We start from the raw sequence: 18643 nt of genomic DNA on the forward strand, positions 1-18643 counted from the left end.
GTCTACCTGCGGGAGTCGTCCGAGGATGGCCAAAGAGGCGGATCACCTCTTCTGATAAGCATCACCCTATTTATATTCTATTCTACCTAGAACATATTCATAGCTAGCATGTGTTTCCTTAGAATTCCTGTTCATTACACTACCCGTAGACGTAAATATGTCACAAAGTATATACGGTCAACTTCTAACCTTCACTACCTATCCAGATCTTCTCCACCTGTCCTCTCTCTTTCTGTAGGGCTCTGGAACTGCCAGTCTGCTGTGAACAAGGCAGACTTCATACATACGCCCTTGCGCTGACAGAGACATGGATCCGCCCAGAGAACACTGCAACTCCAGCTGCTCTCTCCGTCTCTCCGGGCGGGGTGGTGGGACAGGTTTGCTTCTTTCCCCACATATTAAATACACATCCACACCACTCTATGTTACTGCCAAATCATTTGAACACCATTATGTGATGCTAACTGATCCTATCAAAGCATGCTTAATTGTTCTTTATCGCCCACCAGGACCGCTAGCCGGCTTTGTGGAGGAGCTGGACATGCTCCTCAGCATCCTCCCGGATGAAGGAACCCCGCTGATAATCCTCGGGGACTTCAACATCCACCTCCAAGGAACGCAGGCCGTCGACTTCTTGTCTCTCCTGACCTCCTTCGACCTGACGCTGCTGAGCACACCGGCGATCCACAAGGCAGGCAAACAGCTAGACCTCATCCTGACACGTAACTGTATCACTGACTTAACCTCTGTAACCCCACTGCACATTTCTGATCACTACTTTATCCAATTCTCTGTCTCTCTCCCTCCAACTCCTCCTACCTCCCCTCCCCTCGTAATTTTCCGGCGGAACCTCCGCTCCCTATCCCCCTCCCATTTCTCCTCTATTGTAACAGCCTCCCTCCCATTGATGAGTTCTCGTCCCACCCCACTAACACTGCCACCAACACCCTATTAACCACTTTAATTGCATCACTTGACTCTCTCTGTCCCGTCAACCAGGCCTGCACGATCTTCTCCCTCCTGCCCGTGGCTTACGGATGTTATTCGTGAAGAACGGTCTACCCTTCGGGCAGCTGAGAGGAGATGGCACAAGTCCAAAGACGGTCTGGACCTTGATAAGTACCACTCCCTCCTTAAATCCTTCTCTTCTCACATAACTGGTGCTAAAACCCACTACTTTCTGAACAAAATTTACTCTGCTTCAAACCCCCACAAACCTTTCTCTACCTTCTCCACCCTTCTTAACCCACCTCCCCCACCCCCCCCCTCCACCCTGACAGCAGACGACTTCCCCTCTGCCTTCAAACAGGCCAGTTACCCCTCTACTCAAAACACCCTCCCTTAACCCTGCCGTCCTCCAGAACTACAGACCAGTATCATTGTTACCCTTCTTTTCAAAAACAATTGAACGTGCTGTATCTAACCAACTGTCAAACTTTCTCTCTCAGAACAACCTGCTTGACCCCAACCAATCGGGCTTCAAGACTGGCCACTCCACAGAGACTGCCCTCCAGTCTGCCAGAGCGGCTTCAAGGTCGTCCGTCATCATTCTGCTGGACCTTTCTGCAGCGTTTGATACGGTTAACCACCAGATCCTGCTCCCCAGACTTTCTGAGATGGGCATCACTGGCACTGCACTCCAGTGGATCTCATCCTACCTGTCGGGAAGATCCTACCAGGTCTCCTGGGGAGGCAAACTGTCAGGCCCTCGCCAGCTCTCCACTGGTGTCCCACAGGGCTCCGTCCTTGGACCCCTCCTCTTCTCTCTGTACACCACCTCACTTGGACCAATCATCACCTCCCATGGCTTCACCTACCACTGCTACGCTGACGACACGCAGCTGTACCTGTCGTTCCCCCCGACCGATCCGGAGATTTCAGCTAGGATTGAGGCCTGCCTCACAGACATCTCCACCTGGATGACCAAGCACCACCTCCAGCTGAACCTCGCCAAAACAGAACTTATCATCATCCCAGCCAAACCCTCCATCTCCCATGATCTCTCAATCACCCTGGGATTGGCGACGGTGACCCCTTCATCCTCTGCCAGGAACCTTGGGGTTACCATGGATGACGAGCTCTCCCTCACAGCCCACATTGCTGCAGTCTCCCGGTCGTGTAGATTCACCCTCTACAACATCCAGAAGATCAGGAGATACCTGTCTGAGCACTCCACCCAGCTGCTAGTCCAAGCACTTGTCCTCTCCAAGTTGGACTACTGCAACTCGCTGCTCGCCGGTCACCCAGCATGCGCAACCCGCCCTTCAGAGGATTCAGAACGCAGCGGCCCGCCTGGTCTACAATCTACCCAGACGCTCCCATGTTACCCCGCTCCTCATCTCCCTCCACTGGCTACCCATCATGGCCCGCATCAGATTCAAGACCCTGGTACTGACCTTCCGAGCAGTGAACGGGACTGCACCCGACTACATCAAGTCTTTCCTGCAGCCTTACACCCCCACCCGCCACCTACGGTCTTCTTCAGACAACCGCCTGGTGGTCCCACCGCTCAAGAGCGCCCGGTCCCAACACAAGCTTTTCTGCTGTCTGGCCCCCCAGTGGTGGAACCAACTCCCCACCTCCATCAGAGACACTGACTGTCTCCCCACCTTCAAGAAAAGGCTCAAGACGCACTTGTTCCGGGAGTACAACGGTACTTAGGACTGGTTTGCTGGACCCAATGTTAGTTTCCTCAAGGATCACAATGACTCTTGCTTAGACTCTTGCTTGTAACAGCTGCTGTGAAACGATAGCATTCAAAAACATTCCCCACTGTGACGTCCCAACGGGGCTCCATCTTTTTTTGCTCTTTGTCACGCCCCGACATTTACCTACAGACCAGCCCACCGGTGTTCTGGCCCAGGCCAGGAACATAGGCTAAATGGAGGTTGCGTAGATCTCAGACACTAGTTTATCTGCGCGTGGCTCTGTGTAGCCTACTTCCACGGGAATTGAAAGAAGAAAGTTTTCCAAGTTTTTCTAAGGATATTGAAAATGGACCACGGTCGTCCAGGCTGTACAGGGAATGCTGACAGTCATAGTCTTCCCACGGAACCAAACACTCGACGGGCATGCCTGATGTTTGTCTATGAGAAGATCCCTGTGAAGTTCGACACTCATTTATTCATTTGCTCGAACCATTTCACCAAAGACAGTTTGAATGAAAATCTTGGACAATTTATAGAAGGATTTGCTAAGCCGCTGTTGCTGAAAAGAGGTGCTGTTCCAACAGTGCTGTATGATTTTGTCGCTAACAGTTAGCCTATTAGCAATGCTAACGTTTGCTGTATCCAGCATAGGTAGAATTCTGTTTCTAAACACATCAACACACCTTACTTAGCAAATTACTCTAGCTGTAGTCGGCATTAGAAGGAAAGCTTCCGAAAAATACCCAGAAAACGAATAGCAGTCTACCCTATTGCTAACGCCTGTCTCGATTATCTATTTGAAAGAACTGGAGAAAGGCAGGTGCTAGATACAGGATACGTTAGCATTGCTAATAACGGTTACCGACAAAATCATACTACAGCTTGCGGTTGTGATGAACATAAGGTCGGAACGCACCTCTTTTCAGCAACAGCTTCATAGCAAATCCTGCTTTACATTGTCCCAGGTTTTCAAACCCGTCCATGGTGAAATGGTTCGCGCTAATGTGTCGAGGGTCGACCTGCACAGGAATCTTCTACGCTACGGTATAGACAAACATCAGCCATGCCTGTCTAGTCAATGTTAGCTAGACTCTAGCTCATCTGCTTTTTATTAACGCTGATTTGCAAGGAATGCTAGATTGTAGGGAGTCAGGTGGCTGAGCGGTTAGAGAATCGGGCTAGTCACCAGGTTCGATTCCCGGCCATGCCACATGACGTTGTGTCCTTGGGCAAGGCACTTCACCCTACTTGCCTCGGGGGAATGTCCCTGTACTTACTGTAAGTCGCTCTGGATAAGAGCGTCTGCTAAATGACTAAATGTAAATGTAGATAGCGAAAATATCTAGACTGTAGGCATGTAAACTAGTTTAGCTTGCTTACTCAAGAGCATAGGTAGAATGTTAGATGATTTATCCTAGTTTATTGGCAATGGGGCTAACGTTATATCATGTTCCTGACTGTGTCTCATTCAAATAAATAACCCGTGTTGTCATGTACATCTACAATTCAAGGTGCATGTTTGTCCAGATCTATTTTTCAGCAAGATAGCTAGAGCTAACTGAAGGTGAGTTGAATCACGATAGTTTGTTTGCTAAGCTGTAGTGCTAACGTTACCCACCTAAGGCGATCCTGTTTGCTTCCACAACAGAAGTGGAAACAACTAACAATCATTTGAAATTTTATGTAGTCAATCTGAACCTTTTCGAAGCCGTTCGGAAGCGACAAAAGGACCACCTTTTGGTGGTCCAGCCATTCTGGACCACCATCCGGCGACTCAGGAGGGGGAAGCAGTGCACTGTCAACGCTGTATATGGTGGGGATGGTGCGCTGCTGACCTCGATGGGGGACGTCCTGGATCGGTGGAAGGAATACTTTGAAGACCTCCTTAATCCCACCAACACGCGTTCCGACGTGGAGGCAGAGTCTGGGGACATTGGGGGGGGCCCTTCTATCTCTGGGGCTGAGGTCGCCGAGGTGGTTGAAAAGCTCCGCGGTGGCAAGGCCCCTGGGGTGGATGAGGTCCGCCCGGAGTTCCTTAAGGCTCTGGATGTTGTAGGGCTGTCTTGGTTGGCACGACTCTGCAACATCGCGTGGACATCAGGGACAGTGCCTCTGGACTGGCAGACCGGGGTGGTGGTTCCCCTCTTTAAAAAGGGGGACCGGAGGGTGTGCTCCAACTTTAGGGGGATCACACTCCTCAGCCTCCCTGGGAAAGTCTATTCAGGGGTGCTGGAGAGGAGGGTCCGTCGGATTGTCGAACCTTGGATTCAGGAGGAGCAATGTGGTTTTCGTCCTGGCCGTGGAACTGTGGACCAGCTCTATACCCTCGGCAGGGTTCTGGAGGGTGCATGGGAGTTCGCCCAACCAGTCTACACATGTTTTGTGGATTTGGAAAAGGCGTTCGACCGTGTCCCTCGGGGGCTCATGTGGGGGGTGCTCCGGGAGTACGGGGTACCGGACTCCCTGATCGGGGCTGTTCGGTCCCTGTACGACCGGTGCCAGAGTTTGGTCCGCATTGCCGGTAGTAAGTCGAACTTGTTCCCGGTGAGGGTTGGACTCCGCCAGGGCTGCCCTTTGTCACCGATTCTGTTCATAACTTATATGGACAGAATTTCTAGGCGCAGCCAGGGCGTTGAGGGGGTCCGGTTTGGGGACCTCAGGATCGGGTCGCTGCTTTTTGCGGATGATGTGGTCCTGTTGGCTCTCTCACTGGAGCGGTTCGCAACCGAATGCGAAGCGGCTGGGATGGGAATCAGCACCTCCAAATCTGAGGCCATGGTTATCGACCGGAAAAAGGTGGAGTGCAATCTCCGGGTCGGGGAGGAGATCTTGTCCCAAGCGGAGGAGTTCAAGTATCTCGGGGTCTTGTTCACGAGTGAGGGAAGGATGGAGCGCGAGATCGACAGGCGGATCGGTGCGGCGTCCGCAGTGATGCGGGCTCTGCATCGGTCCGTTGTGGTGAAGAAGGAGCTGAGTCGAAAGGCGAAGCTCTCTATTTACCAGTCGATCTACGTTCCTACCCTCACCTATGGTCACGAACTGTGGGTAGTGACCGAAAGAACGAGATCGCGAATACAAGCGGCCGAAATGAGTTTTCTCCGCAGGGTGTCCGGGCTCTCCCTTAGAGATAGGGTGAGAAGCTCGGTCATCCGGGAGGGGCTCAGAGTAGAACCGCTGCTCCTCCGCGTCGAGAGGGGCCAGTTGAGGTGGCTCGGGCATCTGATAAGGATGCCTCCTGGACGCCTCCCTGGTGAGGTGTTCTGGGCACGTCCCACTGGGAAGAGGCCCCGGGGAAGACCCAGGACACGCTGGAGGGACTATGTCTCTCGGCTGGCCTGGGAACGCCTCGGGGTCCCCCAGGAAGAGCTGGTGGAAGTGGCCGGGGAGAGGAAAGTCTGGGCCTCCCTGCTTAGGTTGCTGCCCCCGCGACCCGACCCCCGGACAAGCGGAAGATGATGGATGGATGGATGTAGTCAATCTGTTGAAAAACGTGTTGTGTAGACACAATAGATTTATTTGTTTGTTTTTATTTCAAGTCTCCACCTTCGTTGTTTCAGTGAGTGCTGTGGCCGTGTTGCGTCTTTGCTCCGCAGCTTCACTCTTTGTAAACCAACCAATCAGCGCGCAGGTCATCTATATATTCATGAGCATACCATAAAAGGAGAAAACCTAGCCTTTTTTCCCGGGAAAATTTCACTGGATGTATAAGGGGGCATAGAACAGCACCTGGGGCATTTTCAGCTCAACCAATATTACCTACCCTATTCGGAGACCTTAAGGAACAGTGTGAAATACCCAAAAAACCCGGTCAATCGCCCCTTTAAATTGTTGTACTCGCTGTGAAATATTTTTTACCGTTGCTTGCTTTTCTACAGGTACACTTGCACTTATAGCTATTCATGTTGTTTAATTGTAACTTGTTTAACTACATGCTCTTATGGTTCTTCCCTTTGGCACTTATTTTGGTTGTTCACAATACGTGCTTCATGTTTTGGATACCCGCAATGTTTTTGGGGCTATCTTGTTGTTATTATCAGTGATCTATGCACTTTGTAAAGCTCTCTCTTGGAAGTCGCTTTGGATAAAAGCGTCTGCTAAATTAATAAATGTAACTACTACACTTCTGTAGTAGTGCAGTAACTACTACACCCCACAATTTCCCCAGAAATATTTTCAGATTTCAACCAGTGCTGCTCAAGCAGACAGGGTCAGGGAGAGAAAGAGATAGATTCGTTAGGCATTGAAGAAAGAGTAGGAGAGGAGGACCGCATCCAACATGCTGCTGTGAGAGAGCCAGCTGAAGCAACGGGTGAGGTGGACAAACAGATGTAGAAACAGGCAGGTAAGAAAGCAGGTCTCAGGATAAGGGAACTCATTTATATTCTTCCGTTTCTGGCAGATATGACTTGAATGGGGTGTGAATTTTGTAAAGAGTGTTAAATGTGTGTATTTTGGGTTGGGCGTGTGATTTATTTTTTATTAATATTATTTAATATAATAAAGTTCTGTGTAACAAATTATTAACGAAGGAATCAAGGCCGTAGCCATGGAGTTAACATTGGGGGGGACGAATTACTTTTTTTTTTTTTTTTTTTTTTTTTTTTTTACATGACAGTGTGCGTGGTTGCCTGTCGTAGCGTAGGACATTTCTATATTTTTTTATATTTTTATATCAATATATTGGGGGGGACATTTTGACCAGATTTGAATATTGGGGGAAATTTATATTATGATTACGGCCTTGGGTCCGTGTACTTTGCGGCCAATGGATTTTCGTTTTGAAATAAGAAAACCAAAATCGGGAAACGAGCTGTTTCCCGACTACCATTTAGAAATAGGAAAACAAAAAACGGAAAACGACCCATTTTCCATTTTGATAATAGAAAACGGAAAACAAAAAAACGACCCGTTATCTGATTGTCTTTGATGTGCTTAAACATGGAAATCGGGAATTAAAATAGTGTGTGGAAATCTTCTTTCTCAATTTTGCGTAGATTTTTGTGTTGTGACCCTGAAGTTGCTCCCACGAGCTTGACAGTCACATATTCAGGATGTCAGCAGAGGGCGCATAGCAGAGCAGATAAACGATAAAATTGCTCGCAGAGCAATCGAGCTTCAATGCAAAATTGGATTACATCGGACTGAAGCATGGTTCCAGAGTCTCATCAGCCACCTCACAAAATAAAGAAGGTTCTACACCAAATTTGAATATTTTTCTAAGAAAGTCAGCGATGGGATATATTTTATAAATTATTTTAAAGTGAGTCTCTTTGACTTTTGGGGAAATGGGCCATTTAATGAATTTTTTTTTATTTTTTTATTTTTTATGGACAATGCAACCATATTCGGAACCTGTACACATTAGTTCGAATCGAACTGGCAACCTTCGGATTACTAGCCCGATTCCCTCACCGCTCAGCCACCTGACTCCCATTTACTGTCAAATAAAGTACAATCATTAATAAAAACATTTGGTAAAGTTGGTAAGGGTCTTATTCTTACATATAACAATGTGCTTTGAACTAACTGTAATAATGGTATCGGTATTGCTTTACAGATCTTGTTGTATTCTCTATAAGTACAGTTTAAATTATATTTGTCGAAGAAAGCTATATATTACAAAAGGTTACCAGACATCTATAACATCATTCACAAACACAATGCCCTTTTCATACCAATCATATTTAAACAATGATTTCCTATTGATTACAATGACCCTATTGTTCCATAAGGCTCAAATTTGTTAAGATAGAAATTTTTAGGCTCGAAGTTGAAAGGCTCGAAATGTTTAAGCTCTAATTTTTGGGGGGGCTCAAATTTGAGCAACCTGAATTGCCGAGTCTTGAATTTTTGGGTCTGATTTTTTTTTTTCTTCATTGAAATATATGAATTCGGTGTTGAAGCTTGAAGCCTTACCCAATTCAACTCAAAACTCGAATATAATACCATGAAAAATGAATGTTATACACATGTTTTTCTAGGGGTACATCCAGGTGTTTTCTATAAGTGCCCTTTGGAGACTCCAAAAGGACCCTGGGTAACCATGGCCACATACCTAGCATAAAAAGGCTACAACTTTTGAACTCTTTCACCTACAGTCATAGGTTTGGGCTCTAATGAAAGGTGACACTTCAGATTAACCATTAGTGTTGCTGAAACAGAGTAACTGAAGCTTTTTACCTGACTTTTTACCTAACTGAGTGCTTTTTACCTTCTTGAAACTAAACTGTGTGCATATAAAAGAGTCAAAACAAGTGCTATTCAAAACTCACCTGTTCAAACTGGCATACTCTATAACTGGACCCTGTGCACTTCACTTGTTTTTATGTTGATGTTCTGTTTTAATGTTGTTTCTATCTTTCATGCTTTTATCTTTCATCCTGTATTCTTTTATTGTAAGGTGACATTGGGTGACTTGAAATGCGCCTCCAAATAAAATTTAAAAGCAGACACACCAAACTATTTACATACAGTGAATTGTGACACTAATTATTTACAAACAATTTCACAAAATGTTTTGGGCAACATGCCAGTCATTGTAGCAGTCACGTTTGGGGACAAAGCACAAAGCCACATCACAGGTTGAGCACTTCACTGGTGTCTTTACACCACAGTGCCTGCACTTCAGCCGACCAGCGGTGCTGTCTCCACTGATATGCACTGGCATGTGACTAGCTGTGGGTTGAGGCACGATGGAAGATGAGGGACCGGGTGAGAGGTGAGACCCCAATTCTGCCAGCTCAACAACAAGGGTCTCTCTGAAGGCCTTCTGGGTCAGAGGTACCTGTCCTTTTCCTTTTGCAATGTCTTTGTGAAGGAGGAAGGCGTTTACAATCCCAATGTCCAGGAAATGATAGAAGAAGGTCTTGTACCATCTCTGGGTCTTGTGGAGTACTTTATAGTATCCTATCAGTGCATCAGAAAGGTCCACTACACCCATGCACTGGTTGTAGTCCTTTATCACTGGCGGAACTGGGATGTCTTTCAGTACCCAGCGCTGATCTGCACCTTTGACCTCCTCTGCACCGTGTCCTGTGCATGTGCCGTGTGGAGCGTTGAACACAGGAAGACGTCCCTTGTGTCTCGCCACTGGACAAAGAGGAGGGAGTCGTTCCTGATCCAGCGAATACTGCCGCGGGGAGATTTTGTATCCAAACTGTTCACTTTTGTTTTCGGGAATCCAATTCTGTTTGTACGGATGGTTCCGCATGCCCAGATCCTCTTCTGAAGGAGGTCTCGGAAAAGGGTGGGACTCGTATAGAAATTGTCAACAAAGAGCTTGTACCCAGTCCCCAGCAACTGTGTCAATTAGCTCCATCACTGACTCATAACTCAGACCCTTGCCACTGTTTCCCTGGAGCTTTCCCTCGTATACAAAAAAGTCCCACGTGTATCTTGGAGTCAGCCAAAACAAACAGTTTGTATCTCCAGCGAACAGGCTTATTTTTCATATATTGTTTTAGGCCAATGCGGGCTTTGGAGGCAACCATCCTCTCGTCAATGGCAATATCCTGGCCTGGGTGATAGTTCCTTTTGCAGGCCTCTCCTGGTAAACTGGGTTGATCGTGCAAAGACGGTTGAAGGCTGCTGTGCCTCTCCTCTGCTCATTATTAGCATCGTCCGCCATGCTACTCAGGTGAAGAGATCGGGAGATTCGGAGGAACTTCTTCCCGGTCATTACCTGTTTTGGGAACGGGAAGCTGTGTAGTTTACCCCCTCGCCAGTAATCAGTAAATGTAGAGCATTTTACTAAACCCATGTAGATGACCATGGAAATGAAGGTAAACATGTCCTGCAATGTTAGATCAATCCAGGGGTGAGTGGGTGTTGAGTGGTGAGTTGAGCCAAACTCATTGGTGTTTAGAAGGATAGTTTGTAAAACTGAGTTGGTCCAAAAAAGTTGGAAAAGCTGCAAGGCTGTGTAGGTCGCTGTTCGGATGAGCTGAGGTCCAGGTGACTTTGTATGCCTGAATGTAGGCTGAGGAGGTGTTATGTCTGGAATGTCAACATCATTCCATCTCTCTCCAGACGGGCTCGTTGACGCTCCAGCTTTGGTTCTGCTGCCCCTCCCCCGTCCTCTTCCTCTTGGCCTTCTCCTGCTGGCAGAACTTCTGTGGGGCGTTTGAGGCTCATCACTGGATGAGCTGCTGCTGTCCTCCTGCTGTACGGGGCCGCTTGCCGAGTTGAGCAGGAGTATCTGGCTCGTAGTTCTCATTAGATGTTTTCCCATAATGACAAAATAAACAAACAGTCAGTTACAAAACATTCCCATCTTTTCTGTATTCTACATTTTCACAGGTTACTGCCTCAAACATCAGCAGTTCACACACTGAAACAAAGACACACACACCTCCCCCAGATTCATTTCACACCTTGAAACAAAGAGACTCACACACCTCCCCCGATGCAGTTCAAACATTGAAACAGAGAGACACACACACACAAACTTCTGTTGTAACTTATTATACTATACAGTTAGGTCCATAAGTAGTATTTAAGTATTTGGACATTGACACAATTTTCATCATTTTGGCTCTGTATACCACCACAATGGATTTGAAATGAAACAATCAAGATGTGCTTTAAGTGCAGACTTTCAGCTTTAATTTCAGGGTATTTACATCCAAATCAGGTGAACGGTGTAGGAATTACAACACATTTTATATGTGGCCCCCCCATTTTTAAGGGACCAAAAATAATTGGACAAACTAACATAATCATAAATCTAATTGTCACTTTTAATACTTGGTTGCAAATCCTTTGCAGTCAATGACAGCCTGAAGTCTGGAACCCATAGACATCACCAGACGCTGGGTTTCGTCCCTGGTGATGCTCTGCCAGGCCTCTACTGCAACTGTCTTCAGTTCCTGCTTGTTCTTGGGGCATTTTCCCTTCAGTTTTGTCTTTAGCAAGTGAAATGCATGCTCAATTGGATTTAGGTCAGGTGATTGACTTGGCCATTGCAGAACATTCCACTTCTTTGCCTTAAAAAACTCTTTGGTTGCTTTCGCAGTATGCTTCGGGTCATTGTCCATCTGCACTGTGAAGCGCCGTCCTATGAGTTCTGAAGCATTTGGCTGAATCTGAGCAGAAAATATTGCCCGAAACACTTCAGAATTCATCCTACTGCTCGTCAGCAGTCACATCATCGATAAATACAAGGGAACCAGTTCCATTGGCAGCCATACATGCCCACGCCATAACACTACCTCCACCATGCTTCACTGATGAGGTGGTATGCTTTGGATCATGAGCAGTTCCTTCCCTTCTCCATACTCTTCTCTTCCCATCATCCTGGTACAAGTTGATCTTGGTCTCATCTGTCCATAGGATGTTGTTCCAGAACTGTACAGGCTCTTTTAGATGTTTTTTAGCAAACTCTAATTGCTCTTCCTGTTTTTGAGACTCACCAATGGTTTACATCTTGTGGTGAACCCTCTGTATTTACTCTGGTGAAGTCTTCTCTTAATTGTTGACTTTGACACAGATACGCCTACCTCCTGGAGAGTGTTCTTGATCTGGCCAACTGTTGTGAAGGGGTTTTTCTTCACCAGGGAAAGAATTCTTCTGTCATCCACCACAGTTGTTTTCCGTGGTCTTCCGGGTCTTTTGGTGTTGCTGAGCTCACCAGTGCGTTCTTTCTTTTTAAGAATGTACCAAACAGTTGATTTGGCCACACCTAATGTTTTTGCTATCTCTCTGATAGGTTTGTTTTGATTTTTCAGCCTAACGATGGCTTGCTTCACTGATGGTGACAGCTCTTTGGACTTCATATTGAGAGTTGACAGCAACAGATTCCAAACACAAATACCATACTTGAAATGAACTCTAGACCTTTTATCTGCTCCTTGTCAATTAAATAACGAACTCCCTTTATGAGGGAATAACATACACCTGGCCATGGAACAGCTGAGCAGCCAATTGTCCAATTACTTTTGGTCCCTTAAAAAGGGAGGGGGGGAACATATAAAATGTATTGTAATTCCTACACCGTTCACCTGATTTGGATGTAAATACCCTGAAATTAAAGCTGAAAGTCTGCACTTAAAGCACATCTTGATTGTTTCATTTCAAATCCATTGTGGTGGTATACAGAGCCAAAATGATGAAAATTGTGTCAATGTCCAAATACTTATGGACCTAACTGTATATACAAATATATAGCTTTTCTGGTGCTAGAAGAAATAGTGTGCTTTGGCTATGTAAAAACAATGTTATACCATGACAAATTGAGCTATCTGATCTGATTCAGTGAAACAACATATATGTATGCATATAAAGTTACAAAAACAATTACGAAAACAAAATGTTGCTGTGTGTTTGTTGTTTCTTTGTTCCATGTTTCACTAAATAAGATATACTAATAGATATGGTATAAAACATTGTTTTTACAACTCCAAAGTAGCTCTATTAGTATCTTATTCAGTGACAAAGAAACAACTACAAATGATTACAAACACACGGCAACATTTTGTTTTTTGATTTCAAACTAAAGCTTATTTGTGCGGAATATACAGTAAAATAAGTTTTATAATATAAAACGAAACTTACTTATCCAGTGTAATATCTCCTCCTCAGATAAATTGTCTGATAAATCACTTTCACGTCCAGTAACTTCTTCCAGAACTTCTGTGAGAGAATACTTGGATTTCTGCGTCTTCTTTGCCATATCCAACTGCGTCAATTCGCTGTATGACCTTACTTGCTCAGAGCGCACGACGCACAGACAATATGAACCTGCTTACGCAAGAAACTTTAGCTTATACCCGTTTTCACTTCCCTGGAAACCCCCATATAATTGTTTTCAGAATTCGATTGGCTAAAGGACGTGTCAGTCATTTCCACGATTAGTTTTGATTGGGCTGAGCTTTAAACAAAGAAAGAGAAGGTGGGTTGTGATCGCCCGACAATTCAGATGAGGCACTGGTTGGCTGTTAAAGGCCTTGGCCAGACAATGGAAGCTCTGATTTGGTCAATCTTGGTGTCAATCGGAAGGGGAGAGTTCAACGGACATTTTGATGCCTTCATATCGTAAATACTGCAAATGTTTACTCCTCGACAGGTCTGCAAACGCCTTTGTAAACCGAAATTTGTTAAGACGTTTGTTAACTGAGACCGTAGATAGAGGTTTACAAACAAATCGTTTTAACAAATCGAGGCGACAAAGCGTTTGCTGACCTGTCGAGGAGTGAACATTTGGTTTCTTATATACTACAACAATACGTGGGAAGATCCCAAATCAAACACGTCGAATCTGGAGCAGACGCCATGTTGTCAGAGCAATCAGCTGCACTTGCACCGGTGACGTCACTACATCTCCAAGGCAACATATCAACAACTCTGTGGAGTTTCAACAACACAAATACTTTATTTGGTGAACAGAACAACTGTTTGGCTGAGATGTCACAGAAATTAACTTTTTGACAATGTACCGATGTACCAACTCTGTAGAGTTGGTACATCTGCTACATCTGCTACAGTTGCTACATTGCTCGAAGGCAACCGCTTGTTGCTAGGTCCGTAAAAACGTTTATTGACCTCTGCGAACTTTCAGGAGGTATACAAACGTATTTATTAACTTTTGAGAATGTCTTCTGGACCAATAAGAACAGCGTATTGGTCCAATTATTACACTAGTATATTAGAAACTCCGTTGCTAACCGGAGAAAAGACACGTTGTGAACACGTTGTTTCTTCCGTCGGCTAACTTGCATAATGAAACAAAGCATAATGGCTATTTATGAATGTAAAACATTGTATTTGGACGAACTACTTGACATGGTTAGATACTTTGGACCCTTGGGAATGTACGCAGATCAAGTTTTGATGGGTTGTTTGCATACCTGGACGACACTGAACCTTTGAGGGTAAGTAGAAACGTTTGGCTTTGGCGTTGTTTACAAATTGGTGACTGGACAAAGACGTTGACTATACTTGTTGTTGTAACTCGATCTTGAAATGGTTTACATATCTACAAGCACAAGAATCGTAGCTTTCCAATGATGTACAACATGTGTAGCAGTTTAAAAAATATATTTGTTAAAAGTGAGTGCGCAGTAACTGGGGGAGGAGGGGGCAGCGTTTCGGGCCCGAGGGCGGGCCAGGACCGTAGTCAGGTAAAAAAATAAAATCATACTTTGACATTTCATTCCATATTTCTGGCCTACACTTGGTATTTCTATATACTCATAATGCAGCCTGCTTCATTGTCATTTGATGATTGATTGTGTATTGTGTATCCAATTTAGCGTAGAGGGCACAGAGGAGCTGAATGAGGTCCTGTCTGAGATCCTTCAACATATGTGGGGGTGGAGTGTCCTTGGGAGTAGAGGGTGGCTTTTGATCTTGGTGGCGGTCAGACACTCACTGTTTTTTAACTGGTACTCGATGGCGGCCTTCAGGTTAAAGCCCTCGATCAGGGCGGTCTCGTGAAGTCCCAGGGTGTTTCCCACACTCCTTACATCGATGCCCTCCGTGGTCATGCCCACACTCAGCTCTGAAGACGTACACACACACACAGGTGCACCAGCCACACACACACATTTTCAGGTCACATGCAAGTACACGGGTCACACACACACATATGCATGGGCCACAGAAACACACACACAGACAGACAGGTCTTGCACACACGCACGAGGGAGTCAGAAAACACAAATGCATCGACAGATGAAAGGAGAGGATACCCGCATAACACGATCCATCCCTCTAAAACAAGACTAAAGATGGCCGCTGCTTTTACCCGGGTGCTCCCTGATGCCACGCTCTATGATCTCACTGATGTACTTGAGAGCCTGAGCATACTGCTTCATGCTGTAGTAGCACAAGCCGATGTTGTAGGAGAGGTCTGGGACAGACAGTGGGGAGAGATGAAAAGGAAGACAGAGAGACAGGAGGGCAAGAGGTAGAGACAAATAGATCAAGAGAGGAATAATAGTTACTTTTACCATCATCCAAGTGACTTGTGTTTTATGTGAAACGGTCGCGGATGCGTTGTCGTGCATTACAAATGGTGCTTTTGTTTCTATCCGTCAACTGTGTGTATGTGTGTGTCTGTGTATGTGTATGAGGTCACCTGGTTGGTAGCCGAGCACCTGCATGGCAGACATGAACTTTTTGCAGGCCTCCTTGTACTCGCCCTCCTGGTAGAGCAGACAGCCCATGTCAACATCATAGTCCGGGTCGTCCTGGGGAAGCTGTTCCACCAGCGTCTGGAACAGACGAGGGGATGGGAAGACTGAGACAGAAGAATACGCTGGAAGTTCTGCAGACCTTTCTTTTTCTCTCTTTCATTTTCTTAATCCATCATTTCATTAGTGCGTCCTGTCTACTATTTTCGGCCAACCCTTTCTCACTTTACTGGCCAATGGAGAGTCCACCTGTTTTCATTAAAGCTCTATAATGTGATGCATTGAACTGTACAGTGAGGGGGAAATGTATTTGATCCCCTGCTGATTTTGTAGGATTGCCAACTAGCAAAGAAATTATCAGTCTATAATTTTAATGGTAAGTTTGTTAGAACAATGAGAGACAGAATAACAACAAAAAAGGAGGAGTAGAGCTGAGGATACAGGCAATGACAGCCATCATCACCAGTCTTGCCCTGGAGAGGCTTTGGCCAGAGGAGAACAGGCCTTACACGATGAAACCAAGGGTAGTGAATATCCATAAGCAGGGCTTGAAATTATCTTTTTTACTTGGTAGCATTGGTGCTCCCAACTTTTAGAAGTTAAGAGCACCAACAAAACTTTAAATTATCCTATAAATACATTCTGAGCCACTCGCTATCTGAATCGTACTGTACTAATGAAGCTTAGCGCAAGTTCAGTTAGGCAAGACCGATCCCTGCACTCGGGCATACTCGATAATGTTTCCCACTAACTCCCACCACTAAGAACGCTTTCCCTCTTTCCTATGTCAGACTGTCATCTGGGTTTCAGTTCGCTTAGCGCTCCCGTCTATCAATCAACGCTGTCAAATCTCCCCCGTTGCTGTCAGCCTATCACAATGATCCCGTGCCTTTAAATACGATTCTCTCCCTGTTTAGTTTGTCCATGCTATCAAGTGCGCGGCCCTCCACCTCCCCGTCACCACCCGGTGCCTTGTCTCTGTTCTTCAACTCCTTGGCTGGGTCGTCGGCTGTCACCAGCGCCACCAGTGTCTGGACTCCGTGGGGGATTCTTCTTCGGATGTTGGGCATGCGCCCTTTTATCATTAATTCCCCGGGGTCTAAGCTCCAAACACTTGTAGTACATTTATCATTCTGTAATAAACATCACTTTACTCATCCCAGGTCTCTCCTGATTGAACTAGTGCTTTCTTCCAATCAGGCATATTTCCCTTCTGGGAGATTTTATTTTACAAACTTATCTAAAAATACAATCAAAAATATTTTAACACATATATAGCTTAAATAAATGTTATTTATTTATTTTCTTTACTGAAGTTACGTTACCAGTATTTTCACTGAGTTCGCTATAGTATAGCTAGCTTGAGTAACCTTCAGTCTAGTGATACCTCTAGCTAAAGTTACTATACTAGCTCTATTCACGATTAATGAAATATAATTAGTTGGCCATCAACATCACAAACTATAAAATATAGCTAACTTCACGTTAGCTATCTAGTTTAATGTAAATTTTCACTTGCACTATCTGGAGGTTCTATACTCTGCCCTGTTTGCCACTGCCAGGCAGAGCTGAGAGTACGAAGTGCTCTGCTGTACTCTCGCTGTTGTTTATTAGGTTGTCATGACTTTGTGAGTGATTGACTTCCTGTCACTGTTCAGTTGCTCATCCTCCAAGCGGAGAGAGCAGCAGAAGACAATTTGTCGACGAAGACAATGTTTGAGTTCCGTGGAGCGAACAGTTTGTGATATTTCATAAAATTCAGAAGCAGCGGTGGCAATGATTTTGTAGCGGTGGGGCGCCGCTGCAAAATGCATGGAAACACGTATTTTTCCATCCGAGTTCCTGGTGAGTAGGTACTTATTGTAATTAGCTTGTAACATTCCATGTTACAGGAGATTCAATCTCAGGCTGAGGTGATCCCTGACCTAGCCCTCCGAGAGAGGAGCGTGAAGCGAGGTACTCAAGTCTGACAGACAGCTAGGGAAAAATTACAAGGACAGGACATGACAGAGCTTTCTACTTTGATATAGGCTAAACAGAGCCTACAAAACGTTGTATGTTGTAGTAACAGTTACAAAAGGAGAGGGAAAATATGGAAAGAGAGAAAAGAAGAGGAGAGGAGAAAACAATGTCTCCAAAATAAAAGGATACATACAGAATGAAGAGGGGAGGGAAAGAGTAATATACAATAATCTATCATGTAAAGATTAAGTAATGCAAGTAGATCATTAGTAACTTGAAACGTTTCACCTTTGCTCCAGAGTACTCCTCCTCACCATATTTGATAGCTGCTTGCAGTTTAATCATCTGGGTGCCAAATTAATACAATTTGGGTCGGAAAAAAACAAGAAAAAAACCAAGAGAAATAAAAAAAGATAACTTACTCCATCATTACATCAGTAACAAAACGGCAGTCGTTATATAAATAACAATAATTACTCTTAATGTACAGGTGTGTTTTAAGACCTACATTACCTTAGTATGGCTGCTGGGGTTGTCCAGGAGGAAGGTGGCCTTCATTGCCTCTGGGTATGCACAGGCCCCATACAGTGACTGGGCGTAGTACAGTTTGTATTCCTCCACCTCGGGGTGAAGTTGGGTCAGCTGCTCGTAGCACTCCGCCGCATTGGTGAACTCCTGCATGTGATAGTAGCAGTAACCCAGCAGAGACAAGGCTGCCCTGGACTGGGAAAACACACGTGGTTTATGCAACTACACTCACTCAAGAGTGTCTATATACTTGCAGTTAAGTTGTTTAAGAGTTTAAAGAATGCCTCCACAGGTCTCTAGACTGCAACATGTGCGACCTGTGGAGAAATTAAAACATGTTGCACCAACACCGTCAGAATATATTTTGGCAGATTG

General features: G+C 45.3%; 1 protein-coding gene across 2 annotated transcripts in view; it reads right to left on the minus strand.

Moving 5' to 3' along the window:
• ift70 (intraflagellar transport 70) overlaps window positions 1–18643 on the minus strand; it is a 71936-nt gene that overhangs the window by 25321 nt on the left and 27972 nt on the right. For both annotated transcript variants that reach the window (XM_062452596.1, XM_062452606.1), the window contains exons 3-7: window positions 18254–18463; window positions 18029–18085; window positions 15724–15859; window positions 15391–15495; window positions 15016–15144 (exon numbers count right to left, since the gene is read on the minus strand). In XM_062452596.1, coding sequence (XP_062308580.1) covers window positions 15016–15144; window positions 15391–15495; window positions 15724–15859; window positions 18029–18085; window positions 18254–18463 — 637 coding nt within the window. The remainder of the gene's footprint in view (window positions 1–15015; window positions 15145–15390; window positions 15496–15723; window positions 15860–18028; window positions 18086–18253; window positions 18464–18643) is intronic.

The sequence above is a fragment of the Osmerus eperlanus genome, chromosome 2 (assembly GCF_963692335.1).
Source record: "Osmerus eperlanus chromosome 2, fOsmEpe2.1, whole genome shotgun sequence".
NCBI lineage: Eukaryota > Metazoa > Chordata > Actinopteri > Osmeriformes > Osmeridae > Osmerus > Osmerus eperlanus.